At 37.2% G+C, this 21,880-nt stretch overlaps 1 protein-coding gene across 3 annotated transcripts in view; it reads right to left on the reverse strand.

Annotated features, from left to right (window-relative positions):
* The window catches only part of ARAP2 (ArfGAP with RhoGAP domain, ankyrin repeat and PH domain 2), a 213,718-nt gene that overhangs the window by 183,734 nt on the left and 8,104 nt on the right, over positions 1 to 21,880 (reverse strand). For all 3 annotated transcript variants that reach the window (XM_031942783.1, XM_031942784.1, XM_031942782.1), the window contains exons 2-3: positions 2,578 to 2,791; positions 1,021 to 2,017 (exon numbers count right to left, since the gene is read on the reverse strand). In XM_031942783.1, coding sequence (XP_031798643.1) covers positions 1,021 to 1,895 — 875 coding nt within the window. In that variant the 5' untranslated portion in view covers positions 1,896 to 2,017; positions 2,578 to 2,791. The remainder of the gene's footprint in view (positions 1 to 1,020; positions 2,018 to 2,577; positions 2,792 to 21,880) is intronic.

The raw sequence follows: 21,880 nt of genomic DNA on the forward strand, positions 1-21,880 counted from the left end.
CTTAATCGGAGCAGTCTAATCCCAGCTTCTCAAGTGCATGGGTCAATGTTGTTTTGGGTTTTTTTTTCCAAATACCACCTGAAAACTCATGGAAATTGTAGATTTGCCCCCATCACTATGGATGCCCACAAACAAGTGTGGAAAGAAATCACTGGCTGGGCATGATGGGTGACTGGACAGATTTGGGGCCTTCAGGATATATTACTTAGATAGATCCCATGGAAAGAGTATTCACAGATTATTCAGGGCCAATTCATAAATAATGAAATCATTCTTACGGATGATTCTACAACTCACCATTGTGCATTACTCTAAAGCTGACGAGGCGTTTCCAACACAAGAGACCCTATATGACGTAAAAGACAGAACCGCCCCAGAGAAAGATCCGGATTCGATTTCCATCGATAAGACACCGGCTGTGGCCAGCAACCCTCCGCCTCCCCCCAGAAAATGGCGTGTGTTAAGTCCTCGGCGTGCTAAGGAACTTTCCAAGGTCACACAAGCCGAGGAGGTTCTGGAGAGGAATCACCGGCTAGGCAGGGTGGGTGACTGGATGGATTTGGGGGCCTTCGGGAACCTGGACCCCATGGGGAAAGTATTTAGAGATTTTTCAGGGCCATTTCATCAATAATGAGATTATTCTTATTAATGATTCCAACAACTCTAATAATACTCTAAAGCTGACAAAACATCCCCAGCACAAGAGACCACGTAGGATGTAAAAGACAGAACCAACCTCAGTTTCCACCTATAAGAGATACCCGTATCTGGCCAGCAACCCTGCCCCCTCCTAACCTCCCCCGACCCAGAAAATGAAATTATCTAAGTAACTTTCCAAGGTCATTCACCGCCGAGTTCCGGCCTGCGCGGCCAAAGGCAGAAATTCCCACATCCCGGGAGCCCTCCATACCAGCCCCTTCTTCTTCTTCACAACCACTCTCCGGTGGCAGTGCAGGGAGTATCAGCCCCATTTTATGGAAGGACAAACCGAGGCTTCACAGAGGCCGCGATGGTCCTTACCTGCCCGAAGCGGCTCCTCTGGACGTGCCGGGGATTTCCGGCACAGGCCGGTGTCTCAGCATGAAGGACCGGGAGGGTCTGGACACCAATTTACTGCGGCTCCTCATGGGGGCCAGGTTCTGTGTTGAGGAGACGTACAATTCATTTACAATCATCTCTCCCGTAAATTCAAAAAAGGGCGACGGGGGTGGGGGCGCTGATAAGGCCCCGGGCTCCTTCCCGCCCCCCGAGGTGCAGCCAGGAGGCTCCGGGGGGCCAAGAGCCTCTCTCTGCTCCGGATTCGGAAGCGGGGCGGCCGGGCCCGAGCTCCCCGCGGCTTCTCTGGGCCCCTTCTCCTCCGCGCCGGCCACATTCCTCTCTGTAACCAAAGCTGCATTCTCGCTATTCCCATCGTCAAGGGCAGCATTTTGACAAGCCTCCAAGTTCTGTGGGGACGCGGCCTCTGCGGGAGGACAATCGCTCTGCTGGGCAGCAGCCGACTCCGGAGCCGGCCGGTTTTCCTTGGAGATAGCGCTCCCGCTGGCCACGGGCTCGGGGCCGGCGCTCCCACCCCAGGCCCGCTCGGCCCAGGAGTCCCCCCCGGGGCACCGGGCCGGGCCCCCCCGCAGCCCCAGAGCATCCTTCTTGATCTTGCGGACGTTGGCGTAGACGGCCGCCTCGGGCAGTTTGGAAAGGATCATCTCCAGCTGCTTGAGGATCCTCCTCCGGTGGCCCGTGGGAAGGACCCCGATCTTCTGCAGAACGCCGTCGTCAATGTGGGCGCAGTCCCTCACCGAGCGGTAGCCGGACTCCTGGAAGCGGCCCAGGTACTGCTCCAAGTTAATGTTGGTGAGCAGCTCCTGGAGGTCGGGATGCACTTCGCTGACTGAGGACATGATGGCGGCTTCATCACTGATCCCAGGGCACAGGCCGCGGAAAGCGCTTCGGAGTCAAGCCCGGCACCCGAGCCATATCAATCTCTTCCTCCCCACATTCTCAGCTCCACACCGGTTCCGGCCTGTCAAAAAAAGGGGCAAAGTGCTTCCTCAGCAAGGAGAGCTCACTTAAAATACGATTTACACAATCGACTTTCTCTAAAGGACAACATAATAGGGGACAGTGGTTTTCTGACCCAGAACTCCCTTCCAAGGGCCCCACAACATATACACAATTGTATATATTTTACATTAAACTTTTCTATCACCACAATACTTCTTCCCCAAAAAGTCCCTTGAAATAGTTGGAAACTATTTACTTGGTAAATACACACACCTCCAATCTCCCTCCTGCTCGTCACCATGAATGCAGTATGGGGTCTAACACAGAGGTTCTTCTGCTTTTAATCCTTTGATAACTGTAGGGTTATCTTGGCACTCCTATTGGGCACATTTTACTGGTGCATTCTAAAACATTGGTAGGAGGACCAAGTCAATAGGTTTCCCTACACTGTCAGAGGTGGTCCATGACATAAAAAGGTCAAGAATCTTCCTGCCCTAACACACCTAATACACAGTAGGGACCAAGTACCAGCAACTTCAGTTAATTCACTTTACCCATCTCAAGCCTCAGTTTCCTCACCTTTAAAATGAGAAGGTAGGTGACCTTGGAGAGCTCTCACAACTTAACCCAATGGCAAAGTGGACAGGGGCCGTCCCGGCTCTGAAAAGTCCTGCCGCTGACCCCTACGGGGACCAAGGGCTACTCCTGCTGCCCACGGGATCCTCTGTATAACTCAGTTTCAGAGAAGGAGCTGATCTGCACCGTAGAGTTTCCAAATAAGTAGGTTTCAAATCTAAAAAGAAATGAATAAAAAAAAAAAATACTGAAAATCAGACCTAGTAACATGCTGCTGTTTCAGTAAGTAAAACAAGGGGGTAAAACACCTGGATTCGTCCTATTTGTGCGTGGGGGGGGGGGGGGGGGGACCGCGGGCCGGGCCCTTCGCGGGAACACAGGTCATATTTTCTTCTGTTACAAAATGGATCTTGAAAAAGTCTTACTTTTCACATTCCTGCGGCCGAGAGGCAATCCTGTGTTTTCAAAAGCAAACTCAGGAAAGTAGGTAACGCTGAGAGCAAGAAAAGATTCCAGGACATTCTTGGCAGGAACTTTTCTCTCTGTTATCTGAGGGCCGGCCCTGCTAAGGGCAGCAAGGCTTGCTACCACAAAGCTGAGCTTAAGGGAATGATTGAGGGGGAAAGGGGGAAAGGAAAGAAATAGCCCAAACCATTTACAGAGATCTGTGGGGGTTGTCATCCGGAAGGGAAGCGCCCACATAATGAAGACCCAGACCTTAAGTACTAATGTATAGCAGAGCACAGAAGGGAAAAAATGGTCTTAGACAATATTTGTTTTAGACAAAAAATATCTGAGTCCAGCCCTGTGACTGCATTGCTGAAGATAACTTCCATTGAGGAAATCCCTTATACCAATATTTACAGCAAAACATGTAAGGGCACCTGGAATAAAATGGACATGTGGGTCAGTCCCAAAGTCACACTATGGAGAGCACTGCCTCTTTAAACATGATATGACCATTTTGAGCTGAAATCCTGGTGCTATGGGTGATCCCCGACTTTGTAGAGATGTTGCTATCATTTCCTTAGAACCAGTTGAAAATCAAGGATGAGTCTGAAAAAGACAGGGGCATACACACAGATCCTTAATTAGACAAGGAAGAGGGCTGAAGTCGAGAAAGGCAAAAAAAAAAAAAAAAAAGAAAGAAAGAAAAAAAAGAACAGTCCATTTCAGGTGAAGTCCTGAATCACACCTAAAAGGCTGGAAGTATCATTAAAAAACAAAACAAAGCAAACAAACAAACAAAAAAAAAAAAAAAAAAAAAAAAACCACAACCATACCCATCACCTTCTCCAAGGATGGGCACTCCCAATTCTTCAAGGCCCAAGCCCCATTTAGCCAAATCCCTTCAGAATTTATCTAAAGTTCACCATGGATCAGATCTCAGAAGTAAACCTGTTCATTAAACCAATATTAAATAGCGGATTAAGCAATAATTAGGGACCAAATTAGCTTTTGATCTAGAGACATCTATTGAATGAATCAAATATACTTTTGATTGTCATCTTTGAAAGGCATAGGCCTCCAAAAGCAATGAGACAGTCTCGGATCCACCGGAATAGTCAACAAGGAAATGGGGAGTGAAGATATATTCATAAGGATCCAAGAAAGAAGTTCCAAAAAACCCCGGTCTTTGCCCATGGGATCCCATACAACTGAAACATCCAATCCCTGCTTCACTTGGATTACTTAATTCCTATACTTATTCTTTAAAGTCCAATTCTAACATCACTTTCTCCATGAAATATTCCCTGACCCTTAGGCCACTTATGTAATGATAAATGATAAAACTGGAGAGATGACCCAAATTAACGAAATCAGAGATCCAGCTAAACCTATTTGCCCCACAATCCCCAAGGATTAGGAAGGGAAAGGTTTATGTAACCTCTAGCTTGTGAAAATTTACTACAGAATAAAGATCAATTATACCCCTCTCCATCATTAGGGCACTTTGCTTATTTGGCCTTGTGTAGTCAAAGAAAGAAACATTAAGGGCCTACTACGTGCCACATGTGCTGAGCAATGAGGATACAAAAAAGTAAAAGTCAGTTCCTTGTCTCAAGGAATTCACAGTATAATGGGAGGAAACAACAAGCAAACAAGTTATATATCATGTTACATATACAAATTATATGTAATATACATATGACATTATATATATTATACATTATGATATGTCATACAGATTATATATAATATATAACATTACATGTATTATATACTGTTAGGACATGATATATATCATATATATTATTTTAATATATAATACATGACATATATTAGCATAATATATAATGTTTTGTTATATATGTTATCTATAAATATATATATATATATATATATGCATTAGCTATTAAGTATATCCCAAAAGTGTCTCATTATTTATATTATATCAACTTTTTGAAAAGAAGCCTTTTAAAGGCTGTGTCTTAACTATCATAATTTACAGAGCCAAGCCCTCAGCAGAAAACTATGAATACTACTATCCAATGAACCAGAAAGCCTGAAATTAGTTCTCCATTTTGGTACGTGAGGTTTATGACGTAGGGCATGTCACTTCAGTTCTCTGAAATATAATGAGGCTTGACTACATTAATGAATGGTTCCCAACCTGGAATCATTAGTTTTGAAGGAGATCCATAAACAAACTATCTTCTACAGGCCAAATTTTGCCCACATATATATTACCATTTTTAAAGTGCATATAGATGCTGAGAGTTAATAAATTTTAAGACTATTTTAAAACATTAATGAATTCAGACTAGATTTTACTAGAATATTTTCTCAATTAATGCATACCAAATTCAATTTAATAAACACTCTAACATGTGCCAGCAACTAAGGGAGATGATGGAGTAGTAAAGTCCAAAATGAAATAGTACAACTTTGATCATGTGGAGCACCATGAAATTTTCAACCAATCCTAAAGCTTTGCAGTAAAAATTGAGTAAATTGGGAATAAAATGGACTTATAAAGACCTTTCTGAAGCTCATGTGTTTTAACCCATTTCAAAGTAATTATTTAATTTGGTTATTCTCAAGTCCATTGTTTACAGGAAACCGGGATATATTGGGCAAATGATGAGGTGTGATAAAACAAATAAGTCTTGGGGGGCAAAGCCAAGATGGTGGAGAAAAGGCAGGGACTCCTGAGCTCTCTCCCAAACCTCTCCAAAGACCTAAAATAAATGATGGAGCAGCCGAACCTGCAAAAGATTGGGTGAAACAATTTTCCAGCCAAAGGTTTTACCTGAGAAAGAATGGAATGAAGTCCGGCACAGGCTGTATCCTTTGACATTTATCTATTGGAGAATGGCTCTTAGATGTACAAATTTGAATCACTTCCTCTTATAACTTGAGTATGAGACAATTAACAAAGAAATCTGATGTGGAGATTTTTATCCCAGTAATTTAATTGCCTTTAATATGAACTGTATGGAGATGTTTGTGAAGAACTTAAAAAATTTTTTCTATCACCAAAATTGTCCATTTTATCTCCTAGAATCTTCTCAGTCATGAATTTTTAATGACAATTACATAAACCATTAAAATCAAACTTCTTGATGTTGGTCTTAAATCTACAACACATTGCTATCAAGAGCACTAAGGATTTCAACAGTTGTTTTGTTTGTTTTTAAAGTACTACGTCTCTAATAAGGCACTAGTTCTGTGCTATGCTATAGACTAAACAATCATAATGCCAGGAAATTTATGATTAGTCCTTTGAAATTTCCATAACATTTCATGGGAATTTTGAGGTAAAAGAGATCACTTTTCTAAGGGCAAGAGAAGACTTTGTAAAGAAAATCATGTTTGGGCTCATTTAAAGTATGGGTAGGGTTACGTACAGAACAGAATATATATAATTCACTATTTTCACTTAGAGAGGAAGAATCAGGGAAACATGGTCAAGTAACTGGTTCCAAATCACAAAGCTTGGACTAGAAAAGACATCAAGGGAAAGAAAGGGAAGAAAAAGAGGGAGCAAAATGCAAGGTAAGACCAGGGGAATATCAAAAAAGCTGGTCTAAAGGGCGGGCCATCCATGGGAGTTCCAATGAAAAAGGTAGGACAGGCTAGTTTTGTAAATGATATCAAATAACTACCAGAAGGAGATCTGAATTTGTGTGCACTGGTACCTGACACGCTTGCTGATTGTGGAAGATTAACATGGTGGCAGTGCAGACAAAAATGGAGAGAAAAGCAAGGATGGTGCAACAATTAGAGCTCTACCGTTATCCTTTCCACATCCTGGGGGTAAAGGGTATGGCACCCCAGCAATCTGGAAAATCTGCCTACACTTTTTTGGCCCTTCATATCAGAGAACATCTAAATTTTTTATTTTTGTTTTATTTAATTTTTTATTATACATGTATATTCATTTTTAACCTATTTCCATATGAATCATGTAGGATGAGAAAAAAATCAGAACTAAAGGGGAAAACCATGAAAAAAGAAGAAAAAAATAAAACAGAAGGAAAAAAAAAAGGTGAAAATAGTATGCTTCAATCCACATTTCAGTCTCCATAATTCTCTCTCTGGTTGCAGATGGAATTACCCATCCAATTTTTTTTTTCTTTTATGGGCTATTTACTGTGTCTTATTGTAAAATCTGAGTTAAGTATTTGATCATAGGCTCCGTGTCATTTGCTTGCCTTTGCATGTCATTTGCAACTTCAGCAAATCTCCAAGAAATTCCCATTCAATTTTTTATGCCAACTTGCAATAAATTTAAAAAAATAAAAAAAAAACCACAGAAAAAGTTGCGATATGATGGTGCTATCTGTACAGTGCGAGATGACAGGTGAATTTGCTATGGTGTGAAGAAATGAATGATGCAGTTATTCTACCTACTCTCATCTCCCATTATTCCTCCATCTTTAGCACATACTCCAACCAAGTTCACGTCTTGTGGCAAAATCTCGTGGGCTACTTCTGGGCCTTTGTCCAAGCTACCCTAACACGGAACAACTTTCTCCCTAGCTGTGAACTGATCCAATTGTTCTGTGAAAGAATCTGAACGAATGTGAGATCCCACTACTAGTCATATCCCCCGAAGGGTGTCTAAGATAGGAAGAAAGGCTTCACATGTACCAAAATATTCCTAACAACACTTTGTGGCAGCCAAAAAGAAAAAAAGGGGGTGGGGGGAGTAGAAAGAAAGTAGGTCTTCTTTCCGTTGGAGAGAAGTTGAATAAAGGGGACACATGAATTGTTGGTCCGTCCTTTCAAAGAGGCCCAAAAACCTCAAAGGGATTTGGCTCAACTCCTGTGTAAATTGGATTTAAGTGAGGGAAAGTTGGTCAAAATAGTATCATTCTCTCTTGTGGTCATCAAAGTCCAGTGAGTGGCAAAGTCAGGCCAATGATGGCCTAGGATGCAAGTTCAATGGCGGCCCCAGTTCTGAGGGCTTCCATTCAACCATCCCACAAGGGAACATGCTCACCCATCCCAACACATGAAGTGAGTAGATTACTATCTACTGAATGAAGGGAAGAATAGGACAGATTCAAATCATGAAAAGTATTAAAAACAGAGAGAGGAGCACCAGGGAAAGAAGATTAACAAAACATTAAAGAACAAACTCTGAGTGTAATAGCCAATCTCGGGCCTGGAGATGATGAAATACACTTCCCTCCACTTGACCAATGGGTAGAATGCATCAAGAGTGTATTGCAAACGTTTTAAGAAAATCATACACCAACTGCTTTTCCTTTATAGTTTTTTAGAAAACTTCCTAACACACATATAAGGATGCTGGATATATAGTCAGAAATGACTAAAATCTAGAAACAAAATATTTATTCTATTAAATATGAAAAAACATTTTATAAATTATAACTTTCTTATCTGCCATACTTTATTTATATTCTTCTTTTGTACCTTGACAAGACAGCTCAAGATTGACCATGGGGAGATGCAACATGATATATACTGGAAAGATTGCATGAGATGCCGCATTCCGGCCCCCATCCTTTAGCTTCTCAACTCTTTGGGAATGTTATAGAGATGGGGCAAAGGGGAAAATCTTATAGATCTTAGTAACAGACTGAAGATGGTGGCAAGAGTTAGTGGGGAGTCAAGCCAAGAGGACTAGGAAGATGGCCCTACAGTATAATTATACTATAGTGCACAGAAGTTTCAGGGGAGGGGGGATGTGGAGGAGCTCAATGTGGGACACGCAGAGTAAGACATCTATCAGACACACAGGCAGAGAGATGAATCTTTGGGCAAGACATTTAATCTCCCAAGACCTCAATTTCCTCCTCTAGAAAATGAAAATATCAATACTATAAAGTGGGAATAAAAGCACTGATATAATAAAAGCATTAATATGATGAAAGCCAGGATTATTTTAAGAAAAATATTTTGAAAACTTAAACCACTTCATAAATCCCAAATCCAACAATAGCACTTTCCGTCTTCTGTATTGTCTGCTGGGATTTTCAAGGGAACATTACATAAGGGAAAACAAAGACAGAATCTGGTATATAGGCAGATGCTATCCCTGTTTTTGCTTAATGTGTTTTTCTTTTTTACAAAGGAACAGTTTAATTAGGTAGTAGGAATCTGAGAAGAGACTATCCAAAACTTGACCTTGATAGAAAAAAAAAATCAATAAATGTAATTATTAAAAGAGAAAAATATGAACTTCCAATGCAAAGTTTGTTTATATTTTATATACCATATAAAGAGTTTATATATATAAATATATATTATATAAAGGGTGGTGTCAGTATCGGAGGAGAAAAGGGAGCATCTTGTAGAGATGGGACAAAGGGGAAACTCTTGCAGGCTTTAGCAACAGTGTGAATATGATGGCAAGAGGCAGTGGGGAATCAAGTCAAAGGGGACTGGGAAGATGGCCCTATAGAACTATTACAGTACAATGCAGAGAAGTTTCTAAGGGAGAAAAGTGTGGAGGAGCTCAGTTTGAGACAGATTGAGAGTAAGATGTCTATTGGATATGCCGGTCAATGGAGATGTAGCAGAGGGATAAAGGATTGGAGGATCATCAGCAGAGAAATGATTACTGAAAACATGGAGCAGATGGAATCATCAAGTGGTCCAGAAGGAGAAGAGAGCCCAAGACAGAGCTTCATGGGACCCCTTTGATCTCCCTGGTTGTCTTAGGTAATACCTTATTCAAAAGCACCAACAAAATTATAATGCAAGGTCACACACTAAATAATTCTAAGCAATCCCCTGTCATTTGCAGATTTATAAATAACTCAAAACAGTCAACTCTTTCTCTTCCCTCATTTAGGTCATTTCACTGTTCGTTAACACCTGCATGAGTTGGTGAAAAAGGAAAAATAAAAACAGACACTCAGCTTCCTCAATTATATTACTCAGTATCCACTCATTAAAGATTCAGGGAAGGGCTGAAACTACTGAGAAAGATAAGAATGTACAAGATCTGGTGCTTTGACATAAGGCTTTTTTAACCATTTTTAGGGGGGTGTAGACGGAGACACAGAGATAATAAAGTGATTTCCATGCATTTATTTTATAATTATGATTTAAAAGAAAACTGTCTGAGAGGATACACACCCCAAATCTGAGCCAGTGATTCAGCAACCAATACTCACTGACCCTAAATCATCTCAATTCAGTGAATCATAGGTAGAGATGAAGTCATTCTAGGACAGGAAGCCTTATGGTAAGAGGCATGAGAATCCATGCCCAGTCTCCAAGGATCTGGGGATAAATCCATTCATTTCTACATCAAGTACCAAATGAACCTGGAAATATTCAGATGAAATAATTTGTTCCAGTTTGTACTTTATATACTTATATACAGAGGAGAAAGTGGGGCATATTGTAGAGATGGGGCAAATGGGAAAACCTTACAGGTCAAGTTGGCAAGAGGTAGTGGGGAGTCAAGCCAAGGGGCCTAGGAAGATGGTCCTAGAGTACTACTACTCAACAATAGAGAAGTTTCAAAGGGAGGAAAAGTGTGGAGGAGCTCAATTTGGGATACACTGAGAGGAAGACGTGTTGAGACACACAGGCAGAGAGATGAATCGAACAAAAACAATAAGATAAAGGAGGGCAGGGGCAACCTCTAGATTAACAAGGAAATAAACCCTAATGCCAGAAACACAAGTTAGAGATGAGTTTTTTTGTACTCAGAACCAAAAGCTTTCTTATTAAAGGTCAATAGGGAGAGTCAACAGAAGTTTAAATTTAAAAAAAAAAAAATCTCATTTAACAGGTGAGTCAAAAAGAACCATTGGGGTTAAAGTGGCGATTACAACATCCTATATATAGCTTGTCTCAGACAGGATTAGGCTTCAGTACAGGGAAAAAGAATTAGGAATAAATATGACTCTTAGGCAGGGGAAAAGAGTTATGGCAGTTAAAAATCAAGATAAAGTGCTTCAGGATTAATAATTAATAGGATTAATAATCAAATGATAAAAATTCATTTTAAACCATTCCAGGACCCTATGTCCTTCCCTCCACCCCCTCATTTTTCCTTTGTACTGTTTTCTACTATGCAATCTTTTCAACATCTAAAAAAATTTTATGTTTATCTATCTACACACACACGCACACACACACATCTGTGACCAGAAGAAGAGAGGACACTGTGTGGTCTTAATTTTGCCAGGATGGATAGAGGCAGTAGGGAAGCAATAACACAAAACCAAATAGAGGGCATTGACCCTCAATGAAATATTGATTTCAAAAGCTTTTGTCTTTCCCATCTCTCCCCACCAAGTTCTACAGACCCAGGCCCTTCTGAGAAAGACATCTAGGTGGTACAATGGAAAAAATCGGGGCCTTGAAATCACGACACGAGTTTAATGTTTCAAGTTGTGTGACCACCAAAAAATTATCTAACATCTCTAAACCTGTTTAGTTAAATGAGAATATTAAGGGCACCTACCTCCTAAAATGCTCAAGAAAGCATCTTCCAAGCTAAAGCATTATACAAATGCTTTCCATCAGTACTTTACTCATTTGTTCTCTTTTCCCCATTACTATGAGTGATTAAGTTAGCAGGATTCTTTTATTAACTTTTTACTTCCCTAGTAAGATATCAAATGCCAGTTTCTACCTAAAACTGTATCATCCTGTAATTCTCAGGAAGTGTATATTAGCCGATAGCTATTACAAACCAGGACTATTTTCACAAGGGATGGGTATTTTCTTGAAGTTAAATGAGAAAAAGCCTTGCACACAAGGTAATTTCCTCATGTCTGCTTTTATATCCCACCACAGTATTTCCCTCAAGTACAGGAATACGGATTTTCACACACGGCTTTAATGGCTGAATATACGACTACAGAAAAGGAAGTGGTTTTAGCAAAAAAAAGTTACTTAAGCAAAATCATTCCATCATCATTCACTTCCTTTTTAGGGTTATTATTAGAGTTTCTCTCAATAAGTTCATAGGTCAGATGAAAGGCTTACCCAGGGAAAAGGAAAAAATAATAAAAGGATTGGTTGACAAACAGAAATGGTGGGACTTCGGGAGGAGTTCTATAATAAGGGGACCATGAGGTATAAACTCTACAAAGACATGATATAGCCTTTGGGAAAATATAATTTCAAGGAAGCCTGCACAGAAAGACCAACTTTCCAAATATTCTCAAAGTCTTCCAGAATAAAAATCTGAGGACACAAAGATAAAATGATTCTGATGACGAAAGCTGGCTAAAAAGGCCAATAAACAACTAACTAACTAAATCAAATCAGGATTTTAGGACATATAGGAATAATGGAAGTAATGGCAGGTAACTGTATTAAGACAACAGCCCAGATCAACATGCCAGTATATTAAAGCAACTTTTGAATTTGAGAGCTAAATAACTGTCCCTGATCTTGGGAAAAACATGGAAAACAAAAGTTCTACAGGACAGGCAGCAGAAAAAGTTCCACTTTCCAAAAAGGGGAAGATGGTAGATTCTTCTAAGAATGGACTGATTACCTTTAACATCAATTCCTGGCAAGTGAATGTAGAACATCTTATTGAAGGAGTAGTTTGTAAACATTTGAAGAGGGAACAAGTGTCACTACCAGAAAATACAGTTTCATCGAGCCACTCTAGCCTAACCTCATTTCCTTTGGGGGATTTTTAGGTTATTAAATCAGGGAAATACCAGCAGCAAGATATACCTATTTCTTTCTGCAAAGCATTTGACAATTCTTGCAATATCCTTATGAACACTTTGGAAAAATGTGGACAATATTTAACTATATTTAGGTGAATTTCAAATTTATTCAACATATTTATTTAAAGTTTTAGATGAAGACAGAGATGCAATAATTACAAAATTTGCAGATGCCATGAAATCGATAATACAGAGAATGACAGCTCTGGGATCCAAATGATTTCCACACTCTAAAACAATGGATTTAAGTAACAAACTGTAACAGATAAATATTATAAAAATGTGTTTTCCCCTGAGTCGTACTAATATAAGACAGTAGAGCTATCTCAAGATAAGTTAAAGGGGAAAAAACCTGATCCATTGCAAGCTAGGGCTCCAGATTCTACAATATCTGGAATAAGAAAGGCAATATAAGATTCTTTCACAGTCAGGCTAAATTCTGAGAAACATGTGTGGTTTAGGGAACCTCATTTTAGGAAGTATATCAACAAGTGGGAGCTTATTTGACAGAACACATGATGGGAAAAAAAAAAAAAACTAAGGAAGTTCAATCTAGAGAAGGTTCAGACAGGAAGTGTCTGAGAGTTTTCAAACATCTGAAATACTATATTGTTAAAATCAAGGAAACTGCATTATGTTTAAAGAAAATGTAAATAAATATCAATACATGTACTGAGCTGCATAGAAGCTACACGCTTAAAGGAAAAGTAATCGAATTACAGGAAAAAAAAGTGAAATAGATGAATAACAAAAAGATGGGCAAGAACAAAATTAAAAGGCTAAAGAGAATTTGAGAAAACGCAAATGTTATATACCGAGGAATTATAAAATCAGAAACAAAAGCAGTATAAATACTTCTGGATCATACATGTCACCTTAAAAAACTGACCTTGTGAATCAACTTCTGCATAATAAATACAGAATCTCAGAAATAGTAAACACAAAGATGGAATCCAAAATAAATGGAAAGTACTCAAACAATATGGAGCTCAAGAACCAATCACAGAATGTCAGTCATCATGTGCTAAGTGCTGGGAGGGACAAAGGCAAAGGAGTCTCTATATTCAAAGAAGTCAAAGGCTAATAGGGAAAACAATATGCATGTAATTCTGCATCAACAAGCTCAATACAGGAAAAACTGGAAATAATTAACAGGGAGAAGGCACTAGAATTAAGGGAAAATTAGAAAAGCTGTCTTCCTCTATAAGAAGAGGTTTTAGGTGAGACTTGATTTGATCACTGAAACCTCTTGAGATTTTACTGTGATTTCCAGGTTGGGACCAGGCTTTAAACCCCATTGACTCTGGCTCTCATTGACTGATTCACAGTAGGTCAGTCTTCAGCCAAGTTCCATAAAGGCCATGCTCTGCCTCATTTCTTACCTAGCTTTAATCATTGATTGTTTGAGTTATACTGCGACCTGGCAAAGACATTAGCTTGAAAAGGCCAGGGACTCCCACTGCATCCAAAGCCATTTCCAATTATCCTGATCTCTATTTGGCCACTGGATCCAGATGACTCTGGAGGAGAAAATTAGGCTGATGACCTTTGCACAGTTGTTCCCCACTTAAATTCAATTTACTTGTATGTCATGGGCAAACAACAACAATTTCATTAAAGAAAATCACGAGAATGTGACAACGTACAAAACAGAAGAAAACATCTCTCTCCAAATACTTTTAACTACAAAATATTTTTTTAAAAAAAAAAAGATAAATGAATAGGGCATGCAATTGGGGAAAGGGAAAATAAAAGTATATACATAGAAAACCAAAATAACCATGAAAATAGAAATAATAAAAATTGAAGAGAAAAAAATTTTTAAATCAAACTAATTTTAAAAAACTATAAATTTTTAAGGTAATAAAACTACTAACCAAGAAAAACCAAACTACCAAAAGGAAACTCCAAAAAGGAAATTCACGTCAGAGGAGAAAAAAATAAAGAAATGTACAACAAAATATTATGTCCAATTGTATGTCAAAAAACTAACTTAAATGAAACACCTGAATTTTTTCAAAAACATAAAATGCTCAGGTTTAAAAAAAAAGAAACGGAGAATTTAAATAAATAGTTAATTTAAGGCTTCATACCTTAAAAAAGTGTTTCACACATATTATCTCTCTTAATCCTCACAAAAACTCTGTAATTAGCATCCTCATTTTACAAGTGATGAAATTGAGTCTACTTACTACAATCAGTCTGTATAATATATCAAGGAGTCCAACTATCAATATCCCCACAGGAATCATGAACATAATTATAAAATACTTTATAAAAATAAACTATTCATAGTTAAACTGTGAAAATGTTAAAAATTAGAACAAGAATAATTTATAGTTTTAAGTATCTTACTAAACTACCAAAGAGTTATTACTAATTCATAGAATGAAACAAAATAACAAAACGCACCAGAAGGTACAAAGACAGAAACAATCCCTGGCCTCGAGGAGCTTACATTCTATTATTAAAAACAACCTAGAAACTACTATTAGATACAAAGTATAAAAAAGTAATGGAATATTATTGTTCTATAAAAAATGATGAACAAGTTGATTTTAGAAAGGCCTGGAAAGATTTACATGAACTGATGTTGAGTGAAACAAGCAGAACCAGGAATACATTGTACACAATAACAGCAAAAATGTGTGATGATCAATTTTTCATCAAAGACTTGACTCTTCTCAGCAGTTCAGTGATTCGAAGCAATCCCGATAGACTTGGGACAGAAAATGCCATCTGTATTCAGAAAAAGAACTATGGAGACTGAATGTAAATCAACATATTTTATGCTCACTTCCTTTTTCTGTTTTGTTTTTCCCCTCTCCCATGATTTTTTCCTTTTGTTCTGATTTTTCTCTCCCAATATAATTCATAAACACATTAAACCAATGTGTATTTTAAAAATAAATAATTTTTTAAGTATATAAAGAGTTAAAGGGAAATAATCTCTGAGAAAAGACATAAGTATTGAGGGAGGCAAAGAAAGATTAAGAGAAAATGGCATTTTAGCTGAAATTTGAAGAAATCCATGGAAACCAGGAAGCAGAGAAAGCAAGAGAGCTCCTTCGCGCATGGGGGATGACCAATTAAAACTCAAAGAACAGGAGGTGCTGGCTTGTGTGAGGAACAAGATGGTGGATTGCCTTCCGGAGCCTCTCCCAATATTAAAGTCATGGGGACTGTGAAGATGGGGAGAATGGCATGGTACTAGTGCCAGATTAAAAACTAAAATTCAAAGCAATGGTACAGATTAAAAAACAGAAAATTTAATAAAAGAAACACTTATTTGAGTACATAGATCCAGAATAAAGTGAAACCCTCCTTTCACCACATCAAAGCTCAATACTCAAGAAAAATTGTTGAGGAAATGTGGGAGACATTAGATTTTTAAGAATATCTCAAATTCTATCACAACAAGCTTCAACTGCATATATCTGAGAGAGATATAAAGGGTTAACATCATGGACAAATCGGAAGGCTGTAATTTTCATAACCTGAAGAGGGCAAGAGCTATTGACTAAATGGGAAAATGAAGTTAATGAAAAATAAAATACATAATATTGATAAAATTGAAAAAGTTTTATACACACAGTTTTTGAATTTTACAAAAAAATTAAAATACACACAGTTCTCCTTTGAAGAAACATTTAACTGCAGGAGAAAGTCTCCCTGTAACAGATTTCTCGTTCATTTATAAATGGCCTATAACGTATTCATACCAATATACAAGAACAAAGATAGTAAGCAAACAGTCAAAGCTGGGGAGGAATGGGGAGGAAGAGAAAGGAGGAGGGAGAGAAGAGAAAGCTCTCAACAAGCATATTTTAAAAGCTACAAATGACTAATAATAAAGGAAATGCAAAAAAATAAAGCCACTCTGAGATTCCACCTCATTCAGATTGGCAAAAGATGACAAAGTATAAAATGACAAATGTCAAATGGCTTGTGGGAGGATAGGAATGTTAACATTAGTGAAGCTGTAAAATGACTCAACTATTCTGCAAAAAATATCACTAAACTCTTCATGCCCTCTAACCTACCAATACCACTATTAGTCATACCCCAAAAAAGGGATCAAAGAAAGCCAAAAAAAAAGGACTGATCTGTCCAAACATTCCTTTTATTGTAGGAAAGAACTGGAAACAAAATGGCACCCATCAATTGGAAAATGCATAAACAAATAATGATATATTACAGAGGAGATCATCTTGACACAAGGAACGACAAAGGGGATGGATTCTGAGAAATCTGGTAAGACTTGAATGAACTGCTGTAGAGTGAAATAAGGAGAATCCAAACAATTTATATAATTACAATATAGTTAAAGGAAAAGAATTCTGACTGATTACTCATGACTTGGTAAAGCTGATCAAAGAGTATACTGTCCTGTCTTGGCAGAAGTCAAAGAATATATAATTTTTTTGGGGGGAGAGGCATAAGGGGACAGAAAAAAAGAACACAAATGAAACATCTTTAAAACACAGACAAGAGAACAGAAAACCATTTAGGAGTGGATGGAAGCAATTAAACAGCATTAATGCTATCATGTTAAATTTAATATAAGTTTGAGGGAAAAGTATATATCAGAGTCTCACATACAATTATTCTTTTTTATTCTTAAGTGTCTTAAAAACTTATTAGGCTCCATTGTTTTTCTCTAATTTCAAATCATTTCCTTTCACATTTCTTACAAGTACTCAACAACTAATTTTTCATACAGTATAATCTTAAGTAATTTCACCTCAGTGATTTTATGTGAATTTCATCAGACTCCCTTGAGATAACTAGATTTGATCTGCTTTCTGGCAGGGAAAGTATCATTCTTCCAATTTCTCAGATGTGTGACTTCCATATTATTCTTCACTTTTTATTCTCACCTCATATAGTCAGTTGCCAAATCTTTTCATTTCCATCTCCACAATTCCCTTTTCTCTATTCCCCTACTCTCTTACACCTTAGCTCTGGACTGCTCCATGTCTTGCCAAATGGATTGCATCCTTTTTCTTCACACGTGGCATTCTAAGGCCATCTTTGTATCTTTGTATTAGCTAACTCCTCATACTTGGAGTGTATTTTCTTCTCACTTATACTTCAAAGAATTTCTCCCTTTTCAAAACCACCTCCTATAATGTCTATCCTGAATGCAACTTCCAAATACATTATGTCTATTTAGTATTTATTCTTCATGTACTTTATCTGAATATATATATATATACACACATGCACTAATCCCCACTAATAAAATGTAAACTTCAAGAGAACAAGAATTACTTCTTTGACTTATCAATGTCTAAAACAAAAAATTATAAATACTTGCTAAATGACAAATGTGACCATCTAGAGATGCTGTTTACAGATGATATAGTGCTAAATGCATCAGTTCTCAGAACACTTCAAACTAAAATAAGCATCATGATAAAAACACAAGAGTTCCTTTACATGAAGTAAAAAAGCTTTAGCACTTAAAAAAAATAATCTGTGGCTAGATTTAAGAAGGAAATTTCAACTGGGTTAAAAAAAAAAAAAAAAAAACACCAAAAAAATAAAAGCAAAAAAAAAAACATAAAAACTTTATATGAAATATTTCTGATAAGGTTTCCAAGACACACAGGAAATCAACACAAATATATAATACCAAGAGTCATTCTCTAATGGATAAGTGGTAAAATAGAATAAAAAAAAAATATATATATATAAGGCATTTCTATGTTTTAAAACACATTGTTATAAGTGGGAAAACAAAGAGAAAAACAACATAATCCCTGATCTCAAAGAAAACTTTCTTCAATTAAGGATTAAATGGAAAGCTTCACTAGTCCTTTGAGTTCTAATGGAAAGAGCCAAAGCTTCTCAAGTGGACAGCAGCAAGACAGATGGTATCTAAATGGTTCTCATCATATAGTGACAGAGCACACTGACCAAAAGGAATGTCACTGGCAACTCCCTCCTCATCAAAGCAACATAAAATACCATATCTGCCATGTATTCAAGGGGCCTAGGGCCGGAAACCACTGGGAAGGGAAAAACATCACAGGATTTCATCAGTCTTGGGTTAGGTGATGGTGGTAGGGAAAGAGCATTTTGCCAGGTTGCATAGCTATGCCTTCCTGTTAAAGGTTATGATCAACTAGTTTTCAAAAGAAAGCTTTCCAATTATTAAAGATTGCCCCAAATCTCTAATAAGAGAACTATAAGCCAAAATAACTTTGATGGATCAAATTAGCAAAGATGAAAAAAAAGGGGAGTAATCAGTGTTGGAAGAGTAGACAGACTATACAGCAAGACAAGTATACTAAAATGCTGTTGGTAGAGCTATGAATTAGTCCAACCATTCTGGGAAGAAACTTAAATGTCCGTACCCATTTACCCTGTGATTTCATTATGAGATATATATCTCTAATAGAATAATGATAGAAAAGTCCAATAGATATCAAAGTATTTTAGCAGCAATTTTAATAGGAAAGAATTGAAAATTAATTACATGCCAGTCAATTGGGAAACAGCAAGATATAAGGTGGTTCGTGAGGATGATGGTAGATTAACTAACATTCTATTAGAAATGATCAAAATGAAGAAATCAGACTAGATCAAGGAAAACAATCAATACAACAATAATATATATGTATATATATATATATATATATATATATATATATATGAAACAATAAAATTAAACTGGATACACCCTAATCTTAATCACAACTATTTATGCCTGAAAAGTATTGAGAAAAGACACCTCCTTATTTGCTGAGGTAAAGGAACTATGGGTATAGAATATTGTCTGTACTACTAATATTTTAATTGGTTTTGCTATTTTTTCCTATTTATTTTTTTTTAATTTGTATTACAGAGTCCTCACTGGGTTGAGAAATGAACACCATGTAAAAGTTAAAAACATCTATTTTTAAATGGTCAGGAAGAAATTAGTATCCAACTGGCAAACTACATGATTGGTTCACTACTCCTCTCTGCCTCTGAAGAATTTGATAGGTTCAGACCTGCATAAAAAGAGTATTTACAAGGAGGAAATTATATCTGTTTATAAGTACTGAGATACCAAAGGATGTAGGGTGATATAGGAACACTTATTTTTGCCTTCACATGTTGATGTCTTGCCCACTGATCTGAAATACTTATCATTAGGCTGTAAAACTTCTGACAGGCAACAAAGTTTTGGGGACTTTCTTAGTATTCCCAGAGCTTAACCCAGTGCCTAGCCAAAAATAGGGATTTAATAAATGCTAGCTGACTGCCTGATTGATGCCTTCCAACAGTCCTGTCTCCTACATCTTATCGACAAGTTTAACTTCAGTTATGAATCTTTGCCATAATATCCCAGATTTTACTGATCAACTCTACTGCCCAATTTCCTTTGTTTTTTGGAGTAAGAAATCAAGTTGTACTATCTTATATGGTTTTATAATGATTTCTGTTAACTTTCTATTTCTGATTGATGCATAATTCCCTATGAGTAGTGAGTAGTACATACTTTTTTTTAATTCCCAAAGTATCTTGCATTATTATGGTAAGTTCAGGGTACTTGCAAAGAGAATGGTATCTGTTAGAAAAGAAAAAAGAAAGAAAGGAAGGAAGGAAGGAAGGAAGGAAGGAAGGAAGGAAGGAAGGAAGGAAGGAAGGAAGGAAGGAAGGAAGGAAGAGAGAGAGAGAAAGAGAGAGAGAGAGAGAGAGAGAGAGAGAGAGAGAGAGAAAGAGAGAGAGAGAGAGAAAAGAAAGAAAGAAAGAAAGAAAGAAAGAAAGAAAGAAAGAAAGAAAGAAAGAAAGAAAGAAAGAAAGAAAGAAAGAAAGAAAAAGAAAGAAAGAAAGAAAGAAAGAAAGAAAGGAAGGAAGGAAGGAAGGAAGGAAGAAAGAAAAAAAGAAAGAAAGAAAGAAAGAAAAAGAGGAAAGAAAGAAAGAAAGAGAAAATAAAGAAAGAAATTATAGAAAAGAAAGAAAGAAATGAAAGAAAGAAATTATAGAAAAGAAAGAAAGAAATGAAAATTAAAAATCTTAAGCCAGAAAGACTAGCAAGAAATATAATTTTGGTCATATCACCAAGGAATAGGAGAAAATACTTCCAAGTATATGAGATAAGTGGAAGACAAAAATGTTTTGGATACTTGGCTGCATAGTCCAAGAGGAAAGAAAAAGAAAAGTCAAATTTTAGTGAGTTTTCTTCTTCGGTAGTCATAACCGATCACTGAATAAAGTTAATTTGTTTTGTTGAAATCTTATTCTCACAATTTAAAATTTTATACCTTCCTCTTCTTAGTTCAGTGAAAGCCAAAGTTGTAATTTTGCCTTCACTCACCCTGAAGAATCCTTATTAAAAGTAGATAATATTTAGGTTTAGATACTATCTCAACAATGAAGTGCCAATTCATATCATCAGCTTTAATAGCCTTTCCATCTCTTTCATGATTGTTGCCAAAGCAGTCCATCTGGTTTTTGAGCTAATTTGCTAAGGTTAGAAAATGTATTTTAAATCCTGGATTGGAAGCTCTTTGAAGTCAAGGCTTTAATCAGTTGGTAATTAGAAGAGTTCAAGTTTTTTAGTCCCCATGAAAGCAGGATGGAAAGGGTAGTGGGTCCGTGATAGTAGTGAATTGAATGAGGTAGAAAAGAGATGTCTAACATCTGGATAATCTACAAACCAAACTTCTAGGTATACCTCTGGTGCTAATCGATGTCACTGGACTCCAGTCATGAACTAGGTATGACTCTAGATATGATCTAGGTATGATCAATTTAACATTAACATTTAACACCAAGATTTGGGTCTATGTGGGCCCAATTTAGCTCCCAAACCCTCTTTACTCTTTCATTTATAAAAATAGTAATCCTCTCTTCCACACTAACTTTGTGATTAGGTCCTTTCACATTGGTTCAACCTGCTGTTGGATACCAGCTATTTCAAAAACCCTTCTATAAACTTAAAAATCCACTTAGATAATCAACACTGGCAATTTGGCCCAGATGATCACTGAACTCACTTTGCTCTTTTAAATTCTAGGACTCCATTGCAAATACTGCCAGACTCAGATGATGTAGTACTTTTGACAATTATTCTTTCCTTCTTTCTCTTTTATTCTTTGATATTAGAGGATGACTCTCTGCAAAGGAATAATATATAAAGAGAAATAGGGTGATATTAAAAAAAAAAAAAAAAAAAAAGACAT

This window comes from Sarcophilus harrisii, chromosome 6, assembly GCF_902635505.1.
Source record: "Sarcophilus harrisii chromosome 6, mSarHar1.11, whole genome shotgun sequence".
NCBI lineage: Eukaryota > Metazoa > Chordata > Mammalia > Dasyuromorphia > Dasyuridae > Sarcophilus > Sarcophilus harrisii.